This window comes from Balaenoptera borealis (assembly GCF_965194805.1).
Source record: "Balaenoptera borealis genome assembly, chromosome: 6".
NCBI lineage: Eukaryota > Metazoa > Chordata > Mammalia > Artiodactyla > Balaenopteridae > Balaenoptera > Balaenoptera borealis.
In genome coordinates this window covers 39,093,948-39,116,763 of record NC_138863.1, presented here as the reverse complement: position 1 = coordinate 39,116,763, position 22,816 = coordinate 39,093,948, and the positions used below count along the sequence as shown (strand labels likewise).

Sequence of the window (22,816 nt, the reverse complement as noted above, 5' to 3'; positions counted from 1 at the left end):
ATCCAAAACTCCCTTTCCCAATCCTCTTGGTTGTTTCTTGTCTTATCTTCCTAGTAAAGAAATAAACACTCCATGGTTGGATGAATGATCAACTGATTATGAACTGAATTTCTTTGTGGAATTTTGTTAAAATATCATTCCTTAGAGCTTGACATGTTTTGTTTGGTTAAGTGCTTGAGGTGTTAGAAGTGAAAAATATTGAGAAGAGCCGAGGGGAACGTTATTGCCATTTGGCAACAGAATAAGAAAATGGTATGTGAACACTCAGTTCTTATCAATCAACCAACTTATAGATCAATTAATTGCAATCAATGCAAGTAATAACCAAACCTCTTTTCTTTTTCTGGCAGTTTTTTTTTTTTTAAGTGTTATGGTGATCATATGCCCAGGATTACCTGGGCCAGTCTTGATTTACTCTAAATCTGTTCTTTTCAATAACACAGGTAAGTATTGATACACTACTGCTAAAGAAAATCTATCTTTCATATTCCAGAAATCCTTCATCAAGAATAGGTATTCTGATTTCATGCTTGGAAAATATCATCACTGCCTCCATAGCAAATGTATACAAAGGCTCACGAGCATCTGTATATATTATTCACTAAACAAAATTTATCATAAACAACATCAAATAACATTGTTTCCATAAGATATATGCTGGGATATGGAAACAGTCTTGTCTTACGCAGGTGTTTCACAATATTTTTAATCATAAGGGATTTTACATTTTTCTCATCTAGCTAAAGAGTAAAATGGAGGGAAAACTGAACTTATTGACAAAACTAACTAAACTATCAACTCATCTACCTTGCAATAGCGGGAATTTCTGTCGTATAAGAATATATTTAAGTATTTTGGAGAAATATTTTTCTTCATTAAGTAGTAAGGAGTGTATAAGATGGAATTAATGTATTTCTAGAGAGTTTATTAAAAGCTGAAGTAATAATTATTTGGCATGTATGTTGGAAACATTATTCAGTTGCATATAATGAAATGTATTTATGTATGACAATTATTAGACAAACACAGTCATACCAACTATAAAAGACATGACACTAACAATTAAACCTTGAATTATCAGGAGAAATGGTTTATCAAGACAATTTTGGAAGCAATCTGATCACAACCAGAAGAGGGCAGTAGAATATATCTTAAAGCAACAACCACGCAAAAACAGAAAAAAAAATCCCAATATTTTGTTCCTCAAGTTTTCCTTTAGAGTTATGACACCTATATATCTACTTAATTTTGTTCTTTTCAATAAAGATGATTAGGTATCACCAAAAAACTATTAGAACTAATAAATGAATTCAGCAAAGCTGTATGATACAAGATTAAAATACAGAAATCTGTTGCTCTTCTATACACTAATAATGAACTAACAGAAAAAGAAAGCAAAAGAAAAATCTGTTTAAAATCACATTAAAAAGAGTAAAATACCTAAGAATAAACTTAACCAAGAAGGTGAAAGACTTATACTCTGAAAACTATAAAAGATTGATGAAGGAAACTGAAAATACATAGAAATGGAAAGATCTTCTGCATCCTTGGATTGGAAGAATTAATACTGTTAAAATGTCCATGCTACCCAAAGCAATCTACAGATTTAATGCAATCCCTATGAAATACCCATGACATTTTTCATAGAACTAGAACAAAAAACCCTAAAATTTATATGGAACCACAAAAGACCACAAATTGCCAAAGCAATCTTGAGAAAAAAGAACAAAGCTGGAGGTATCATGCTCCCTGACTTCAGACTATACACAAAGCTACAGTAATCAAAACAGACTGGTACTGGCGCAAAAACAGACACACAGAGCACTGGAAGAGAATAGAGAGCCCAGAAATAAACCCACACACCTTGGGTCAATTAATCTATGACAAAAGAGGCAAGAATATGCAATGGAGAAAAGACAGTCTCTTTAATAAGTGGTGCTGGGAAAACTTGACAGCTACATGTAAAAGAATGAGATTAGAACTTTTCCTCATACCATATACAAAAATAAACTCAAAATGGATTAAAGACTTAAATGTAAGACTTGAAACCATAAAACTCCTAGAAGAGAACATAGGCAAAACACACTTTCACATAAATCACGGTAATATATTTTTTTTTTGGCTCTGTCTCCTAAGGCAAAAGAAATAAAAGCAAAAATGAACAAATGGGACCTAATTAAACTTAAAAACTTTTGCACAGCAAAGGAAACCATCAACAACACAAAAGACAACCTACTAAATGGGAGAAAATATTTACAAATAATATGACTAACAAGGGGTTAATATCCAAAATATATAAACAGCTTATATAACTCAATATCAAAAAAACAACCCAATTAAAAATTGGGAAGAAGATTCAAACAGACATTTTTCCAAAGAATACATACAGATAGCTAACAGGCACAAGAAAGGATGCTCAACATCACTAATCATCAGAGAAATGCAAGTCCAAAGCACAATGAGATATTACCTCACACCTGTCAGAGTGGCTATCATCAAAAAGTCTACAAATAACAAATGTTGGTGAGGATGTGGAGAGAAGGGAACTGTTGTACTCTGTTGGTGGGAATGTAAATTGGTGCACCCACTATGGAAAACAGTATGCTGGTTCCTGAAAAAACTAAAAATAGAACTATCATATGATCCAGCAATTCCACTCCTGGGTATATATCCGAAAAAAACAAAAACATTATTTTGAAAAGATACATGCACCCCAATGTTCATAGCAGCATTGTTTACAATAGCCAAGATATGGAAGTGACCCAAGTGTCCATCAACAGATGAATAGTTAAAGAAGACACAATGGAATATTACTCAGCCATAATAAATAATGAAATTCTGCCATTTGCAACAATGTGGATGGAACTAGGGAGTATTATGCTTACTGAAATAAGTCAGACAGAGAAAGACAAATACTGTATGTTATCACTTATATGTGAAATCAAAAAATAAAACAAATATATATAACAAAACAGAAACAGACTCACAGATATAGAAAACAAACTAGTGGTTACCAGGGGGGAGAAGGGAGGGGGAGGGGGAGGGGCAAGATAGGAGTAGGGTATTAAGAGATACAAACCACTATATATAAAATAGATAACCAACAAGGATATATTACACAGCACAGAGAAAGAGCCATTATTTTGTAATAACTTGAAATGGAGTATAATCTATAAAAATATTGAATCACTATGCTGTACCCCTGAATCTAATGTAATATTGTAAACCAACTATACTTCAACAAAAAGAAATCACAAATCGCACACCATAAAAAGATGGTAGCTTGAAATTGGCCACAGTGGGAATGTTAACACTAAAGAAATCGGTAAATGCAAATCAGGCCTTGATATTGTTTTATGGGCTGTCTAGACTAAGAGTGAGTAAACTATAGACTCATGGGCTGACTTGCTAACCAAGTTTTACTGGAATACAACCACATCCATTCATTTACATGTTGTCCTTGGCCCAAAAGCTGAAAATATTTACACTCTGGCCCTTTCCAGAAAAAGTCTACTGACTTTTTCTAAATAATAAGTTCTAGACTTAAGAAATTGGTAAAGAAAATAAAATGCTAATAATACAGATTAAAGTTCAAATTGTGCTGTTACATTGCAAATAGCGCATGCACGTGCACACAGACAATGAAGAAAAATAAGTCCAATATTCAAACACTATTATCTAGCTAAACAAAGAAGGTGCTGGCCTCATTGACAAAAGAGTGTGAAGAATGCCAGCTCTCCCTCCAGGATATGTGCCATATTCATCCACCTGTCACCATCTCCACTGCTGCTGCACTAGTCCAAGTCCCTTCCATGTCTCACCACAGCGCCTTTTCACTTGTTTCCCTGATGCCAATCTTGCCTTCTAAAACCCATTCTCAACACAGTAGGTAGAAGAAACTTTAAGAAATCAAAACTACACCCCCACAGGAACCCCCTTTAGAATAAAGCCCATTTAGAATGAAGCCCAAACTCCTTGCCAGATCACACAAGCCCTACATTTTGAAGCCCTGCTCACCTCTCTGACCGTACTATGTACCACATCAAACTCATTCCTGTCCTCAAGCCTTTGCTCTTCCTTGGCAAGGAAAGTTCTTCTCCAAGACCTTTGCCTTTCTGGCTTCTTGACGTTGTACAACAGCTTGAATATGGCTCCTTGGAGAGGCCTTGCCGTCCACCTGATCTAAACCAGCATCTGCAGTACCTTGGCCCCAAGTCACCCTAGCCCAGTCACCTGTACTGTCTCAGTTGCCTCATGACACATTTCACTGTCTGCATTATCTTTTCTTGTTCACTAGTTGATCTTTATTCCACTGTATCCTGAGAGTCTCGAATGTACTAGGCAAATCGTAGGCATTTAATAATTACTGGTTGAATGAATGCATAAACAAATGAACAAAGGAAAACTCGTGTTACCTGACCCCAAGTCCAAAGCTCTTCCCACCACAGCATGACACTTTCTGTTTTAGACTGACAACTCTGAATGTTATCCCATTCTTCCTTGTATGAAAGCCTACGATCTCCTAGAATTGTTGCATACACGAGTTTAGGTTCCTGTAACCTGGCTTCTGCTTACCTTTCCAGGCTCAAATCTAACTTTCACTAGTGTTCTATGCTCTCTGCACACCAGCAACACCAAAATGCTGTACTAGTAATTCGGTTTCAGTACTTCTATAGTAATTACAAAGACAGCCCTGCAACTTCATGGATCTCTTGTTTTGTAAATGCTGCTCCTTCTACCTAGAGAGCTCTGGCCCATCTTATTTCTAGGGCGAGCTCTGGCCCATCTTATTTCTAGGGCAAGCTCCATTCAATCTTTAAAACCTATCAGTCTTTAAATCCTATCCCAAATGCAAACCCAGCTATGACTCCTCCCGTAGGCCTTCTCCCCAGAGTTAATCACGCACCCCAGCAGGATATCTTCTACAGCCTTCCATTACAGCACTTACAGCTCTGCTCATTGCATTGGAATGTGTTGTCAAGTCTGGGGTTCCAGAGCCCACAGTTGCTGTCAGTTTTGTATCTCTAGGACTTAGTGCCTGGTATACAGTAGGGAATAAACAACTGTTGCTACATTGAATGCCTCTTGCATGAAATCTGAGAACAGCCTTCTCCCAAGTCCTCTCTCTTCCAAGATAAACCTATAAACCATGAGATAATGATCAGTATGTTAACTGATCAATAAATATGTGCATACTAATAGCCTCGCCAACAGCTCCTGGTGATTGGACTATGCTGACTTCTACTTTTCCCAACAGTCTACTCTATTTTTCCTAAGGCATATAATCTGTCTGGTTAAATTCAAAATGTTCTTACATTCCCTTAACAAGCCTCTCAAAAGTCCTCTTCTTCAGTTTCTATTCTATTTACCCACCAAAGCCTGCCAACTCTCTGCCTGTGATTCTCTCATGCTGGATCCTTCCTCGTTATTTCCTCACCTCCTAGTCTAGGCTCTTATCAGCTCCAGCCACGACGAATGGGTTAAATACAGCTGGATGTCTGTGGCCAGGGTCTCCCCCACGCCCCAATTCTAAAGCGCTCCAGGTGCAGCTAAGACAACCTCCCCCTAATTAAAACCTCCAGGAAGCCGCTCCCTCAGCCCTCAGAGACTTGCAGGACAGTGCCCGCCTTGCCCGCCCTGTTACCCCCAGCACCTTGCAGAAACACAAAGCTCCTTCTCGATGCCTCCACACCTAGTCCAGGTTTGAGCTGTTTACTTGCGTGTTAGCTGACCCAGCAAGATGAACTCCTGTGTCAGACCAAAGCCCTACAGGTGTTTCTTGTTTGTTCTTTTTCCCATCCCTAATAGACAGTTTTTCACCAAGTCATGTCGACTCCACCTTCAAAATAGCTCTTGAGGCCGTGCACTTCTCTCCATCTCCACGCCAACACCAGTATTCCAGCCATCACTGCCTTTCCCTTGGACCGTGAAGATCCTCCGTTCTCATCACCCTGCTTCCACCCTTGCCTTTCTATGCTCTCCAAATCCAAGCACGTCACACTCTAAGTGCATGATGGCTTCCCGCTGCTCAGAACAGAATCTAAATCCCCTGCCATGTCCCACAGGCAGATCTATGATCTGGATCTTGCTGACTTTCCAACGTAGTATCACACCACCCCCTCTTTCTATCACTACAGAGCAGCCCCTCTGCCCTCTTCTGAGCCCTGGGGCCCCTGCACTTCCTGTTTCAACTGCTTGAAATGAGCTTCCCCTGGCTTTTCCCATGGTTGATGATTTCTCATCTTTCAACTTCCAACTCAAAAACTATTTCTTCAGAGAGGTATTCTAGAACCATCTTTCTAAGGTAGCCTTCACTCTCTGTCCATTCTAGGATAAGAACTTGATCTTACTGCCCACTGTGTCTGCAGCACCTACAATAATTTCTAGCATAAACCGTGTTTTAAGTAATATTTATTGGATGATTAAAATAACTCACTATGCATATAGGACATGTTTTCCACTTCTGTCTTTGCTCATGCATACCCTCCACCTAGAAGGCCCTCCTACTACTTTCTTTTTTAACCAACCAGTGTCCATTATTTATTCTGTGAGACAATTTAAGATTTACATCACATTAGAAATGCACAACCTACCGAGACTGAACCAGGAAGAAATAGAAAATATGAACAGACCAATCACAAGCACTGAAATTGAAACTGTGATTAAAAATCTTCCAACAAACAAAAGCCCAGGACCAGATGGCTTCACAGGCGAATTCTATCAAACATTTAGAGAAGAGCTAACACCTATCCTTCTCAAACTCTTCCAAAATATTGCAGAGGGAGGAACACTCCCAAACTCATTCTACGAGGCCACCATCACCCTGATACCAAAACCAGACAAAGATGTCACAAAGAAAGAAAACTACAGGCCAATATCACTGATGAACATAGATGCAAAAATCCTCAACAAAATACTAGCAAACAGAATCCAACAGCACATTAAAAGGATTATACACCATGATCAAGTGGGGTTTATTCCAGGAATGCAAGGATTCTTCAATATACGCAAATCAATCAACGTGATACATCATATTAACAAATTGAAGGAGAAAAACCATATGATCATCTCAATAGATGCAGAGAAAGCTTTCGACAAAATTCAACACCCATTTATGATAAAAGCCCTACAGAAAGTAGGCATAGAGGGAACTTTCCTCAACATAATAAAGGCCATATATGACAAACCCACAGCCAACATTGTCCTCAATGGTGAAAAACTGAAACCATTTCCACTAAGATCAGGAACAAGACAAGGCTGCCCACTCTCACCACTATTATTCAACATAGTTTTGGAAGTTTTAGCCACAGCAATCAGAGAAGAAAAAGAAATAAAAGGAATCCAAATCGGAAAAGAAGAAGTAAAGCTGTCACTGTTTACAGATGACATGACACTATACATAGAGAATCCTAAAACTGGCACCAGAAAACTACTAGAGCTAATCAATGAATTTGGTAAAGTAGCAGAATACAAAATTAATGCACAGAAATCTCTTGCATTCCTATATACTAATGATGAAAAATCTGAAAGTGAAATTAAGAGAACACTCTCATTTACCATTGCAACAAAAAGAATAAAATATCTAGGAATAAACCTACCTAAGGAGACAAAAGGCCTGTATGCAGAAAATTATAGGACACTGATGAAAGAAATTAAAGATGATACAAATAGATGGAGAGATATACCATGTTCTTGGATTGGAAGAATCAACATTGTGAAAATGACTCTCCTACCCAAAGCAATCTACAGATTCAATGCAATTCCTATCAAACTACCACTGGCATTTTTCACAGAACTAGAACAAAAAACTTCACAATTTGTATGGAGACACAAAAGACCCCGAATAGCCAAAGCAATCTTGAGAACGAAAAATGGAGCTGGAGGAATCAGGCTCCCTGACTTCAGACTATATTACAAAGCTACAGTAATCAAGACAGTTTGGTACTGGCACAAAAACAGAAATATAGATCAATGGAACAGGATAGAAAGCCCAGAGATAAACCCATGCACATATGGTCACCTTATCTTTGATAAAGGAGGCAAGCATATACAGTGGAGAAAAGACAGCCTCTTTAATAAGTGGTGCTGGGAAAATTGGACAGGTACATGTAAAAGTCTGAAATTAGAACACTCCCTGACACCATACACAAAAATAAACTCAAAATGGATTAAAGACCTAAGTGTAAGGCCAGACACTATCAAACTCTTAGAGGAAAACATAGGCAGAACACTCTATGACATAAATCACAGCAAGATCCTTTTTGACCCAGCTCCTAAAGAAATGGAAATAAGAACACAAATAAACAAATGGGACCTAATGAAACTTAAAAGCTTTTGCACAGCAAAGGAAACCATAAACAAGACCAAAAGACAACCCTCAGAATGGGAGAAAATATTTGCAAATGAAGCAACTGACAAAGGATTAATCTCCAAGATTTACAAGCAGCTCATGCAGCTCAATAACAAAAAAACAAACAACCCAATCCAAAAATGGGCAGAAGACCTAAATAGACATTTCTCCAAAGAAGATATACAGATGGCCTACAGACACATGAAAGAATGCTCAACATCATTAATCATTAGAGAAATGCAAATCAAAACTACAATGAGATATCATCTCACACCCATCAGAATGGCCATCATCAAAAAATCTACAAACAATAAATGCTGGAGAGGGTGTGGAGAAAAGGGAACCCTCTTGCACTGTTGGTGGGAATGTAAATTGATACAGCCACTATGGAGAACAGTATGGAGGTTCCTTAAAAAACTAAAAATAGAACTACCATACTACCCAGCAATCCCACTACTGGGCATATACCCTGAGAAAACCATAATTCAAAAAGAGTCATGTACCAAAATGTTCATTGCAGCTCTACTTACAATAGCCAGGACATGGAAGCAACCTAAGTGTCCATCATCGGATGAATGGATAAAGAAGATGTGGCACACTGTTGGTGGGAATGTAAATTGATACATACAGCCACTATGGAGAACAATATGGAGGTTCCTTAAAAAACTAAAAATAGAATTACCATATGACCCAGCAATCCCACTACTGGGCATATACCCAGAGAAAACCGTAATTCAAAAAGACACATGCACCCAAATGTTCATTGCAGCACTATTTACAATAGCCAGGTCATGGAAGCAACCTAAATGCCCATCAACAGACGAATGGATAAAGAAGATGTGGTACATATATACAATGGAATATTACTCAGCCATAAAAAGGAACGAAATTGAGTCATTTGTTGAGAAGTGGATGGATCTAGAGACTGTCATACAGAGTGAAGTAAGTCAGAAAGAGAAAAACAAATATCGTATATTAATGCATGTATGTGGAACCTAGAAAAATGGTACAGATGAGCTGGTTTGCAGGGCAGAAGTTGAGACACAGATGTAGAGAATGTACATATGGACACCAAGGGGGGAAAACTGTGGTGGGGTGGGGATGGTGGTGTGCTGAATTGGGCGATTGGGATTGACATGTATACACTGATGTGTATAAAATTGATGCCTAATAAGAACCTGCAGTATAAAAAAACAAACAAACAAAACAACTAATACTAAACTTTCATTGGGTTATTTGTATGGAAATATGTTAATATAAATGTTTCAGACATTACATGAAATTTCTAAAAATCTTATATTTGTATTTGTATGGAAATATGTATGGAAATATGTTAATATAAATGTTTCAGACATTATATGAAATTTCTAAAAATCTTATATTTGTATTTGTATGGAAATATGTATGGAAATATGTTAATATAAATGTTTCAGACATTACATGAAATTTCTAAAAATCTTATATGTTCTGGTATAATGTTATAAGTAATAATCCTAGTTATGACTTTAAAATGTATATCTCAGAAATAACTAATTTTCTTGTCAACTGCATTATTATGAACTTTCATCAAATCTTTAACAGTGGTCATTATTAAGTCTTTTGTCATTTACAGACAGTTCTGGGTGTACTCTGATGCTTTTGCAAATATGTTCCTATAAAAGGCTTTCATCTTCAAGAAATTCATGGAAAAGACTCTGACAAGTACAGGTTTCTGGTAACTGACTGTACTGCTGAACTGAATGAATAAGCATTTTCAGAACTCTAATGAAAAACTGATGAACTCATAAAAGTGTTAACAAAAGATCAAGATAAAAAAAAAATCAATTACATGGGACTGAGTGAACTGATGAGGATGAGTATAATTTTTGTGACTTTCTGTCTAAATTAAAAAAAAAAAATCCCACAAGGACTCAAGAGGCAAAGAATATACAAATCAATTTTCACTGCAAAGTAAAGGAGCTGTTACAGTGGAGGATTACTGGACTGAATGTCAATATTATGACATAGTATGAGTGTGTTTCATGTTTGGTAATTGCAATCATTGCTGCTTTTGTTGTGGTCATCCATGTACAATGCTTGGTGTAAGTCTATCTCTTGTAAAAATAAAATACAGTGTGTGTGTGTGAAAAAAAAAAAAAAGAAGATGTGGCACATATATACAATGGAATATTACTCAGCCATAAAAAGAAATGAAATGGAGGTATTTGTAATGAGGTGGATGGAGTTAGAGTCTGTCATACAGAGTGAAGTAAGTCAGAAAGAGAAAAATACAGTATGCTAACACATATATATGGAATCTAAGGAAAAAAAAAAAAAAAAAGGCCATGAAGAACCTAGTGGCAAGATGGGAATAAAGACACAGACCTACTAGAGAATGGACTTGAGGATATGGGGAGGGGAAGGGGTGAGATGTGACAGGATGAGAGAGTGTCATGGACATATATACACTACCAAATGTAAAATAGATAGCTAGTGGGAAGCAGCCGCATAGCACAGGGAGATCAGCACGGTGCTTTGTGACCGCCTGGGGGGGTGGGATGGGGAGGGTGGGAGGGAGGGAGATGCGGGAGGGAGGAGATATGGGAACGTGTGTATATCTGTAGCTGATTCACTTTGTTATAAAGCAGAAACTAACACACCATTGTGAAGCAATTATACTTCAATAAAGATGTTAAAAAAAAAAAGATTTACATCACAAAGAAATGCTTTCTAACCAACTTTCCTATCACACTCTAATTTTTTTCTTCACATACACACACGCGCACGCACCAAAACACAAGTTTTGGCTTAAACTATATAATATTTTCAAACACTTCTCTTTTCTTCTAGAAATGTTTGAGATAAATATCATGCTCAGGACCAGAGAACAGGTATGTAACATTTTCCACTGTCACCCCATGGACTCCATATACCCTAGTGCCTCCAGGAGGGTAACACTTCCTGAGTAAAATTAAAACCTCCCATTCCAGACGGTAATTCCAAAATAAATGTGGGAAAGGGGCACATGAATAGAGCTGGAGAAACTGATTGTCATGAGGACTTAATGGGGTGGGGATTGGGAGCTAGCGAGGGGTTTCTTGGTTAAGGAACCAAGATCAGGAAAGGGGTAGAATTTATGTTAAAAGTCAAGACTGGGGGAAATGAAAGAAAACAAGTGAAGGAGATAGTCAAAATGATTTCTCTCTATTTAAACAATGATTAAAAGGCTGACTTTTTTATAACCTTCTGGTTAACAAAAGGTTGATTCTTTTAGCTGATGCTAACATTTTTAGGCCTCTCGCAAAATTACAGAGGGAGGGCTTCTAAAGAATAGACATATTAGTAAAAGGAGGGAAATTTAAATCTACTTCATCCTAAACACATCACCATTCCCCCTCCTCCCACTACCCCCTCCAAAAAATCCTGATCTCCCATACAAACCTCATGTATCTTTTTTAAAATATTCCTCTATTTATGGATTTATTTTTTTCAGATTACAGCAATGTATACATTTTATATTCATTCTTTCTTTTGGAGAGCCCGTACCAATATCTCAAAGCTCAATCCGACCAACGCCTGTTGTCAATTCTCAGATATTTGGTTATACTTATGCATGCAAAACGAGGTGGTCATTAAGAGCAGCGACTCTGGAGTCAGCATCTCTGGGATTTTAACCCCAGCAATGCCACTTAGTAGCTGTATAAACTTGAGCATGTTATTTAAGCTCTCTGTGCCTCAGTTTCTTCATCTGGAAAAATGGACGTTTCATCTAACTCATAGGTTTGTTCGGGCTAAAATGGGTTAAGCCATGGGTAGTGCTTAACACTGAGCATGGAACACATGTGGTGCTCGGTAAACTTAGCTATTTTCATTCTTAACTCTTACGGCGTAAATGAGGATAACTTCCTTTGGCTTGGTGCTCTTTCCCTCACATCCTCTCGGATTTGATACTCACAGGGTTAGAATGCAGCACGGTGAAGAACTCTGGGCTGATGAGGAACTTCACGGGGGGAGACTGTAACAGCAACGTGAGCCTGGATCTGGAGGTAGAGTGGGGCGGGACGTTCTCCCGTCGGAAATCTAGACGGGGCAGACCACAGAGGCTTTCAGGGAGGTTTCTGCACGTGCTAGAAACATCTACTCACTTCTGTCTATATTTTAAAACAACACCTATATCGTTTGTTATTATTTTAATCCCCCACTTTTTTCTTTTCTGTAAATTCATGCATAAAACCCAATTGCTCTCCATCACATTAAAATGGAATTCAATAATATTTCTAGTCATATTAACATTTTTTAAAATAAATTTATTTTTTATTTATTCATTTTTGGCTGCATTGGGTTTTTGTTGCTGTGGGCTTTCTCTAGCTGTGGCGAGCAGGGACTACTCTTTGTTGCAGTGCACAGGCTTCTCATTGTGGTGGCTTCTCTTGTTGTGGAGCACAGGCTCTAGGCACGCGGGCTTCAGTAGTTGTGGCACGCGGGCTCAGTAGTTGTGGCACGCGGGCTCAGTATTTGTAGCTCGCGGGCTCTAGAGTACAGGCTCAGTAGGCATGGCGCACGGGCTTAGTTGCTCTGTGGCATGTGGGATCTTCCCAGACCAGGGCTCGAACCTGTGTCCCCTACATTGGCTGGCGGATTCTTAACCACTGCGCCAACAGGCAAGTCCCCACTATTAACATTTTAATGCATCCTTAGATTTTACAAGTAACCAGATTCCATCTTTTTCTACTATCCCACAGATCCAGAGATTAAAGTAATTTATATCCTGTTTGGTTTTGTGATTCTTTTCCTAGTACTAATAAAAAGCCGAGGATTAGAAGAGGTGTCTGGTGAATTCGACTTTTTGAGTTGAACTACCTAGTCTTAATGAAGATCAAAAGTCCTTTTAAAGAAAGCTTCATTTCTTGGAGATCCTTACATACTTGTTTTCTATTTTTGCAAGATTACAAAACAAACCAACCCAAAGGCTCTTACCTGCACTGGCTTGGTGAAAGTCGGCTTCCTCCCCTGCCCCATCAATCGCATTGCTATTTTCCTCAGGCCTCTCGTTAGTCATGGTTCTGCGGATACTCTGGTATCTAAAATCAGGAGCCTAGAGTTACAACACAGCAGCCTCTAAAACACGGGGCTCAACTGCTCCCCCAGAGCCCAGAAGTTTTCACCATCTTCCCAGCCTTGACCATTTCCTCCCCAAACCCCCATCCCCTGACCTTCTGGGCCATCTGTTACGTAAATCCATTGGATTTAATTTCTTCTGTCCATAGTCTGTGGAACATTTTCTTAACAGATTAATAAAACTTTAAAAAACATTGTGGCCTTTAACCAAAGAAAACTAAATTCCTATATTGTTAAAGAAAAGAACAACTTTTGTTCCACAGCAATTAGCTTTTGAAAAAGAAGGACAGATTTTTAAAAGCTTAGGTAACTAATAAAGATGCATTACGAACGAAGATTCTAGATATTTAAAAAGCTATCTGGCTTCAAATGACAAGTGTATATGCTCTGTTTTACTAAAAATCAATGCCTTGGGTTGACTAAAGGGGTCATCATTACTTATTTCCTCTCTAGTTTCTAAGCAAGCTGTGGCTGTGTGTGCGCTTATTCATTTTTAACCAAGAGACATTCAATGAAGTCTATGAATCGAGAGAAGCGACAGCTCCACCTTCATGACAGGACGCCCAGAGATGAAAGAGGCCACCGTGTTTTCCATTTTGCACTGTGTAAACATCAGCCCAACCACAGAACCGCCCATGCTCACCGCCGGTTCAGCTGTTCCATCTGCTGTATGGAGTTGGACCTCTGCAGCACCTGCGGGGCAGGGGGAGCTGTGGGCCGCTGCCAAGTCGTGGTTCTGTTTACGTGATCCACGTAGAAGATCCTGCCGTGGCTGTCAATGCGTGCCTCCCAGTCTAAACAGCAGCAGTGCACGGAGAGGGATTAGGAGGAGCGGCTGAAGCCATTAATGTGGCTCATCAAGCAGCACATGTTTTCTCCCTGACGTGCTATACTTTGGGGCTAATAACATACACCTGGCTGCATAATCCAGCACCTCCCCACAAGTCCACTCCAGAATCTGTTTGACCAGTTAGTAAAACAGCTCCTGTGTGCATAACCAACCCCTTAAAGAATCCCTGAATGTAGGGGATCCTCCCAGATCCGCCCACAATGCTCATCCTTCACGTATGAGCGCCAGTGTTTAAAAATTACTAGTTGGTATCATAATACTTTAGGTATTCACATCAAAATTGGCACTGATGTTTATTTTCACCAAAACTTGATTTTTCTGGGTTTTTTTTCCAACTTAGATGAAAGACTCACAGCTGGAAATTTCCATGTGTATATTTACACACAATTTTAGTAGATGTAGTCTTCGGAAGAAAGGAGTGCTAGCTTAGTCATCAAACAGTATCATTATCTACAAACTTCCATTTACACTTTCCCAAAGAGGAATACATTTTCAGAGCAAGGTTAATGACTGTCTCCAACCTCAAATAAATACAATGTTTTAAAAGATTATTTAATTTTATGTTTAAGCAATCTCATGAAATGTGTTAGTCTTTGTCAACAAATATGTAAGAGCATGTTCAGTAAAAACAGCAAGCAGAGTAGTCTTCGGGGCCAGCCATCCCACCTCTGTGAATTCTCTAAAAGGCCATTCTCCTATAAAAATAAGCAGAGCGTGAGCTGATCTTTACAAAAGGCAACAATTTTTAAATTGCTTGCAATTGGGAAGGGTAATTTATATAGGAACATATGAAAACAGCAGAGATCTATTCTCCAACCAGGAAAGTTCTTTATACATTGCTATTTCTATGACAAATATGTTTTGAAATTAATAAGCACCTTTCTCTTGAGCAGCTCTGTTAATTTCAAAACTCTCCATGCGATCACACAGCTTATCAGCAGACACCATGGGTCTAATCCTAGAGACCAGGATGAAAGCATGTTTGCTCCTGACCAGCTACGGCATTTACTCTGGAGGTGAACGGAAAAAGTATTCCAACAAAGTCCTTAGGATTGCAAAAACCTGCATGGTAGATCCCAGCCAGCACCAGAAGACCACTGAAGACTGCCTCAGCTGGGAGTGGAAAGATTTCTTTTTGTTGATTTCAGCCAATCATAATTTATGACACATGGCAAGGGAAAGAAAAATTTTCCGTGAGGAAAAGCACCACACAGACAACAAGTAACTCCGTGTCACTCATGCTCCAAGGTAACACGGACTCACAATAAAGCAGGCTGCCAAGAATGAATTATTCGGGCACAGCTACAATCCCATCAGTAGGACGTTTCCAAAAGACCTCCTGCTCAGCCTGCCTACGCTGACAAACAGTAAGTACATAAAGGCATTTTCAGGAACCATCTTCTAAAACCTCTGATCCATTCCATTGTTTTGCTCTGCTCCTCGCATACTTTCCCATCTCAAGGATTCTGAGAACAAGTATTCCCACTGCATTCCTCTCTCATTAGAGCCAGGATGATTCAAGCACATACTATATGTCAAATCAAATGCACATGGAAACAAATGACCATTCCTTCCCCCCAAGAATGTTTACAGTAGCTTCCAATTTTTAAAAATAATGTAGGATAGGTCAATTAGGGATAAAAACAGAACAGAAACCAACTAAAGGAAGCAGAGAGAGAGAGATTCTGCCAAGCTCCCAAGATAAGGTTGTCACTACAACTTGGCTCTAAGTTTTCTGGCAGTTACAGCAGAAAAGAAAACACACTGTTGCATACTTTCCATTCTCTGACAAAAGAATATTAAAAAAGTATCTTCAAAGATGGAACTTTTTCCTTGAATAAACTATACAAGAATTTACCCCAAGAAATGTGACCTGTATGTGGGCCACATGGGTAGGAAAATGGAGGAGGGGGTATCTCCAAATATATTCGCCACTGTGCCTTGCACATAGCATGTAATGAATGAACAAATAATTTAAATAATGTAAAGCTATTAAAAAATGATTCTTGTTATGGTTACCGGGGGGTCGGGGGGGAGGGAGAAACTGGAAGATTGGGATTGACATCAACACACTACTATATATAAAATAGATAACTAATAAGGACCTTCTGTATAGCACAGGGAACTCTACTCAATACTCTGTAATGGGAAAAGAATCTAAAAAGAGTGGATATATGTATATGTATAACTGATTCACTTTGCTGTACACTTAAAACTAACCCAACATTGTAAATCAACTATACTCCAATAAAAATTTTAAAAAATGATCTTGTATTCACTTCCCACAAAGGCCAGGAATAACCTTAATTTGTATTTCAATAAAGACATTTCTATGCAATGGGAAAAACAAGAAAACAAGGTCCAAAAATTTGCTTTCTAAGAACATGGGATGTTGGATGCACTTTGACTCTCCCTATCAAATATCATATCTTTAAACTGAGGTTGTTACTTAAGTCCCCATAAAGAGAAATGCTATACTGCTGGTTTCAAGTGGACAGTTGGCATTGAACTGGGAAAGACTGTTATGCTATTGGCTTATTCGTGAACTACATATCTACTCTTACCCAAGCGATCAATACCCTTCCATCCAGGCAAGACAGCAGAGGTGCCTGTAGGAAGGTCAGTCCTCTATCATTATCTATTCGCGGGGGTGGGGGTATGGCTGCTTTAATATCTTATAAGTATTTACATGAGGCCTGGTTTGTTCTTGGTTAAGAAAGCATATGAGAACACATGGCCTGGTATCAGTTTCTTTCACAGACAATGCTAAAATCACACAGGCAGGGTTAGAAGACTAGGATCTTGGCATTTACTTCCCTGTCTTGCCACACTGTAAACTGGGGTACATAATCAGTGTGCAGTGAGACTGAGAGCAATGTGGTGTGTGTGTGTGTGTGTGTGTGTGTGTGTGTGTGTGTGTGTAATGCACTAGATTAGCAAGTAGAAGGCCTGTATATAGCCATGGCTTTGTCATACCTTTGCTACATGACCTTCAACAAATTACTACACCTCTATGGCCCACAGTTTCTTTACCTAAAAAATGAGAAGACAGAGGTAAACATTGCTAAGGTCGCTTTCAGTTCTAAAATAACATGAATCTGCAATGACACCCATTTTATCACATTACGTTCAGGAAGGACCTAGCAACATCTTATGTCTAGGCCAGAATTTCCAAAATAGATTCTAAGTTAATTAAGCCTTCGGGGCCAGGGGCTCTGGGGTCCTGAGGAGTAGGGCTGCTGAACCCCCTGCCAACCCCACTTTAAACACTGCAGCTCCAACATTATCTGTTGTGCATATTAGTCTTCCACATAAGATTTCACTTCCATAAAGAGCTTCACAGCAATGATAAAGTTTGAAAACTGTTATCTAGAGAATGTTTCTCAAGGTGTGGGATTCTGACAGTATGTGTCAGAATCACTGCGAGGATCAATCAAAATGCAGATGCCAAGGACACGCCCCAGCTCTTCAAAATCAGACTATCTGAAGCCAGGACTCAGTTATCTACACTTTGAACAAACTTCCCAGGTGATTCCTAGACACACTAAAATTTAAGGAACACCGACGTAAATTAACAAGAACTTAAAACAGCAGCTAACTTACGGGACAAACCCATGGAGCGAATGCTGGATTTCTTAGAGGTCACGAAGTGCGGGCTCGCAAGAAACTAAATTTCAGCCTCAATACCCCAAACTGAAATCCAGGAGCAAGTGGACACTTAAAAGACACCCTGAGATTCAAATATAATAGCCCTTTAATGTGCTTCCTTGAGCACAGGGTTATTTGCAGGGTGAGGGCCGACCTTCCCAGTCATCTGGCACTCCACCCTGCAACTTGGTGCTTGTGTGCCAAACTTCACCCTTCCCTGCTCAGGCCCAGCTGGGGCCAGAGGGCAGCAACAGTTGCTAGGTCTGGGGCAGGTGGTTGAGAATCGTTCCTGGGAAGGTGAGGAGGCAGTGCATGCTGGGAGATAAGTATCTAAGGCCCCACTATGTGCTCCGTTGTTTCGCCAGCCTTCGTTTACCAAATTTAAAAATAAAGTTATTAAGAATTTCGAGATGATGACATTCTGAGTGTGGGGTTTCGTGCAACTGTACTATTGAGATGGTATTATTGTCTTCTGTTCTGGGGTAAAGTGTAGATATAGCACAAATATATATGATGCCAAGATCAGCGGATCATGTGGGTCATTTCAGAGAGTCATTTTTTAAAAAACAGTTAAGGACATTAAGCAAGAAATAGGTATATAAATAAGCAGGGAAAAGATATGGAAGGTTTTACAGCAGTTTTAAGTGGTTTCCCTTGAGTTTGATTATTGAGTAATTAATATTTTCTTTTGGCTTATCTGTACTTTATAATGGCTCTAAAATAAACATGTATTGATTTTATAAGAAGAAAAAATAAATTATAATAATTTTTATTTAAAAAAAAAAAAACAAATATAATAGCCCCCTTTAAATAGCTGGACATTAAGGGTAAGTCAGAGAGTTAGCATGAAAATCTACGCCAAGCCACTGTCACACAGCATTAATCCCAGATGCAGGGAGGCAGAGCCGGGCAGGTCTTAGGTATTTTCAACTTTTACAATCCATATATGTGGGCAGGGGTCATCCCTATGGCCCCTCTTCATCTCATCACTCTTCTTTCTCGCTCCTCTCAAACTAGACCTTGGTCTCCACTGGACCACCCAGGTGATTAGATGAAGACGTGAACACATCTCAGTGAGTGCTGAGACCAGGAAGAAGGTCAGTGTCTAGACAGGATGAATCACATATCAGGGGAAACCAGCACTGAACTGTCTCCTACGTAACTCAAAGCGGTGAGAGGACTGTGAGTAGGGAGCTGACCTGGTTGGAACTGGACTGAGGAAAATGAAGTACCTGAATATTGTGAAGTAAGTTTATAAACCCACTGTAAAAATTATAATAACCGTGGTATCCTCACCAAAATGGTGAGATGATGAAGTTACAATAAACTAAAGGTACTTTTACGGAAAAAAGCTTTGTAAGAGATGCCAGAAATCAGTGTTTAATGGATTATTTTTTCCTTATTTAAACACTCAAAGAAGTATGATACCATTTGTATAAAGTACGAAAGTAAGTTAAACTTGTCTACGCTCTGGGGAGTCAGGACAGTGGGTCCCCTTGCCCTTCAGGAGTGGGGGTTGGAGACTGGTAGCGGGGCACAAGGGGCCTCCCAGGGACCACAGATGTGGTGCTGATTGCCCAGGTGGGCACAGTTTGGGAGAATTCAGCAGGCTAAATGTGCTCTTTTCTGCATGTACATTATATTTGAATAAAAAGTTAAAAAAATCTCAAATAGCTGCATATTTTGGACCATAATATTCGATTTTTAAGGAAGCAGCTTTTTTTTTTCATTTTTTAAAATTTATTTATTTATTTAGTTTTGGCTGTGTTGGGTCTTCGTTTCTGTGCAAGGGCTTTCTCTAGTTGCGGCAAGCGGGGGCCACTCTTCATCGCGGTGCGTGGGCCTCGCACTATCGCGGCCTGTCTTGTTGCGGAGCACAGGCTCCAGACGCGCAGGCTCAGCAGTTGTGGCTCACGGGCCTAGTTGCTCCGCGGCACGTGGGATCTTCCCAGACCAGGGCTCGAACCCATGTCCCCTGCATTGGCAGGCAGATTCTCAACCACTGCGCCACCAGGGAAGCCCTAAGGAAGTAGCTTTTTAGATTAAAAGTGTGAATTTTTTTCTCCAAACTAACTTTTAGGTTCTAGAGAATAAGAGCCCCTAGCTTTAAACAGAGTAGAAATTCTATAAGATGAATTGTAGTTTTCAGATTCATTACCTTCTTTTAAACCTTCATTTCAAAGGATGCTTTAATAACCAAAGTGCACAACCACAAAAAATGATAAACATCCCCCTGTGTTTTTCCAGAGTTACTCATTTGAACCCACTACATAAGTAATACACTAGTCCTAAAAATACGGCAATAAGCCTGGGATCCTATAAGAGTCCACTACGGACTGTTCATCCGGAATCTATTCCTATTCCTACCCTTTTGGGAGAAAAACACCTTTCAACAGTTTCCTGTTGTCTCTAGTGCAGCAATGGGTTAAGTCACAATTACACTGGAGCCAAAAAAGAAAAAGATAAAATAGTGTTTCAGAAGGGGGCTGAGCTGGCCATTTTTTTTCACTTATCCTAATGCTAAAAAGACCAAGATTCATTATGCTGATGACATTTTAATGGGCTTCAGCCCTGAACAACCTCCAGCTGCCAGCCTATCAATCACCTCAGAATAAGATACAGCAGGTTCTTAAGGCACTCAATTTAAGGCACTGCCCTTAAAACACAATATAATGCAGCTTCAGAGAAGCCCCAAACCCTCTAATTTCAGATGATGCTTGTGCCTAGTAGATAACATACCAAAATATATCACCACTCTGCCACTAACCAAGCTTTCAAAACTTACATTCATCTACCTACACAACAATCCCTACCATTCTAATCTTAGATCATAGAGTAGAAAAAAATGTTTGAGACTCTGTCTCAACTTTTACTAGCATGGAATCTTAAACAAGTTACTTAATTTATCTGGGCTTCAATTTCTCCATCTATAAAGTGAAAGAATCAGATTATTTGATTTCTACCCATCAATCTATAAATTACGGATAAGACCTGCTTGACCTACTTCACAAAATTGTTACAAAGAATTTTTTTTAAAAAGCTAAAAATTCTTTGTAAACTGTGAAGCACTATACAAGTCTGAGGTATTATAGAAAATAATGTTAAAAGTACAATCCCTAACCTTAAAATAATTCAGCCAGGTCATTTACGAGACAGGCCAATCTGCATACTCCAAGTAGATGCCCCTTAGCTGAGCCTCCTGAGAGACAATATGTGAACGCAGAATGCCACAGCTCTGAGTTAAGAGGCATGGCCAGAGACAGTAGCAGAGCTGCCCAGTGAGGCAAGGAAGGCAGAGAACTGGTTCGGGCAGGACGCACAACTAGCACAGGCAGCCAAGTGATTAAATAGACTGTCAAAAGATGAGACCGACTGAGAATAGAAGAGGGCAAAGCAGTGTGAGGACAGAACAGTAATCAGCTATGCTCAGACCATAATCTGTAATTGGTCCATGATAATGGAAATCCCCAAATCTGCAAGTTGCAAGTTGCACAAGAGGGAACAAATCTTAAGAATTCCTCCCCCTCGCCGTTCATCAGTTACTCATTAAATTGGATATACTACTACGGTGCTTTTTTTTCCTTTTGGATATATTAACTTATTAAAATGAACTGCCCATTGTTTATTTTTTTAAATCCTAAAATTTAGTATTATATCTGTGTAATGCAAATACCAGTGTTTAAACAAATGCATGGAAACAGCACAAATAGTGGTCATAATTTCAGCAGGAAAGTACCTGTCTTTATTAAATACAATCTAGAGACCAAAACTGTGAATCCAACAAAATTCAGAGCAATTGGATGTGGCCAGGAGGATGCCATTTATCCATACACTGATGCAATGGTATGCCTCCTGTCCAGGTGCCTGAAACTCTGATTACTTACTATTAATCCACATACTCATGTAAACAAAGCTCTCCCAGAATTCTCTCCTGGTGTTCCTAATTCATTTCTCTCCAATTATGTCTAAATATCACCCAGGAATACTTTTCTTTTCTGCCTCTAATATTTTCTCCAAGGGTAAACAGTAAGGAAGTTTTCCCCTCCACCTGCTTAAGATGACACAATGGTTAATTAATCTCTTGGATGATTTTTAAAAACTGCTTAAAATATATGTTTCCTATGAGTAACCACCCTCAGTTATCCAAATATATGAACAAGGGGAGGATCTGTGCACAACAGTATTTACAAATGATTAAGTCACTATTTTGCCAAATTGTACAGAGCACCATTCAGCTCTTTTGTCAGCACTCACCAAAACTAACCACTCAGCATTTTAGCCCTTTAAATGCATACTGCCCCCGCTCTATGTCCCACCATTTTTAAAACACAGAGGGCCAAAAGCGTCCACTTCTTGCCATGATCACATATAAGATGGGTGAATAGAGAAGGTGAATAAGAAGGAAAAGCAGTAAGGCAGAAAGATCTATTTTCCAATGTGTTCTTAAAAACAGTATTTACTGAGCTTGATCACTGTTCTTCAAAATGCTTTGCTCTCACAGAGTAATATTGCTTTAAGGGAGTCTAGAAACTTAAATAGAGTTTAAATTACATTCAGACTATGGTTGGCCATGGGCATCACTCAGCTCTTGGAGTTCAGGTCGCATAACTTTCCCAGCATTCCTAGTCCTCACCCATCTCTCCTTTAAGTGCTATGTGTTTCTTGAAAGCAAAAAAAAAAAAAAAAAAAAAAAAGAAATATCTTTCAAATCTCCAGATAATCATCATGGTCCAGAAAATAGCAGACTAATTTCTGAAATTAATAACACTTCTCTGGATATCCCTAAGAAAAAAAACAGGACCCTGTAGTTAATGATTTAAAATGTTGTAAATGAATAAAAAGCAGTAATATTACCTAGAGCTAGGTTCTTC

At 39.0% G+C, this 22,816-nt stretch overlaps 1 protein-coding gene across 10 annotated transcripts in view; it reads right to left on the bottom strand.

The window, feature by feature from the left end:
- The window catches only part of HECW2 (HECT, C2 and WW domain containing E3 ubiquitin protein ligase 2), a 433,539-nt gene that overhangs the window by 135,573 nt on the left and 275,150 nt on the right, over positions 1 to 22,816 (bottom strand). For 9 of the 10 annotated variants that reach the window (XM_082397296.1, XM_082397294.1, XM_082397295.1 and 6 more), the window contains 3 exons: positions 14,091 to 14,241; positions 13,307 to 13,410; positions 12,285 to 12,409 (listed from right to left, as the gene is read on the bottom strand). In XM_082397296.1, the coding sequence (XP_082253422.1) occupies positions 12,285 to 12,409; positions 13,307 to 13,410; positions 14,091 to 14,241 (380 nt within the window). Of the gene's footprint in view, positions 1 to 12,284; positions 12,410 to 13,306; positions 13,411 to 14,090; positions 14,242 to 22,816 lie in introns of those variants that run through there. The other variant, XR_014246124.1, reaches the window with a different exon arrangement.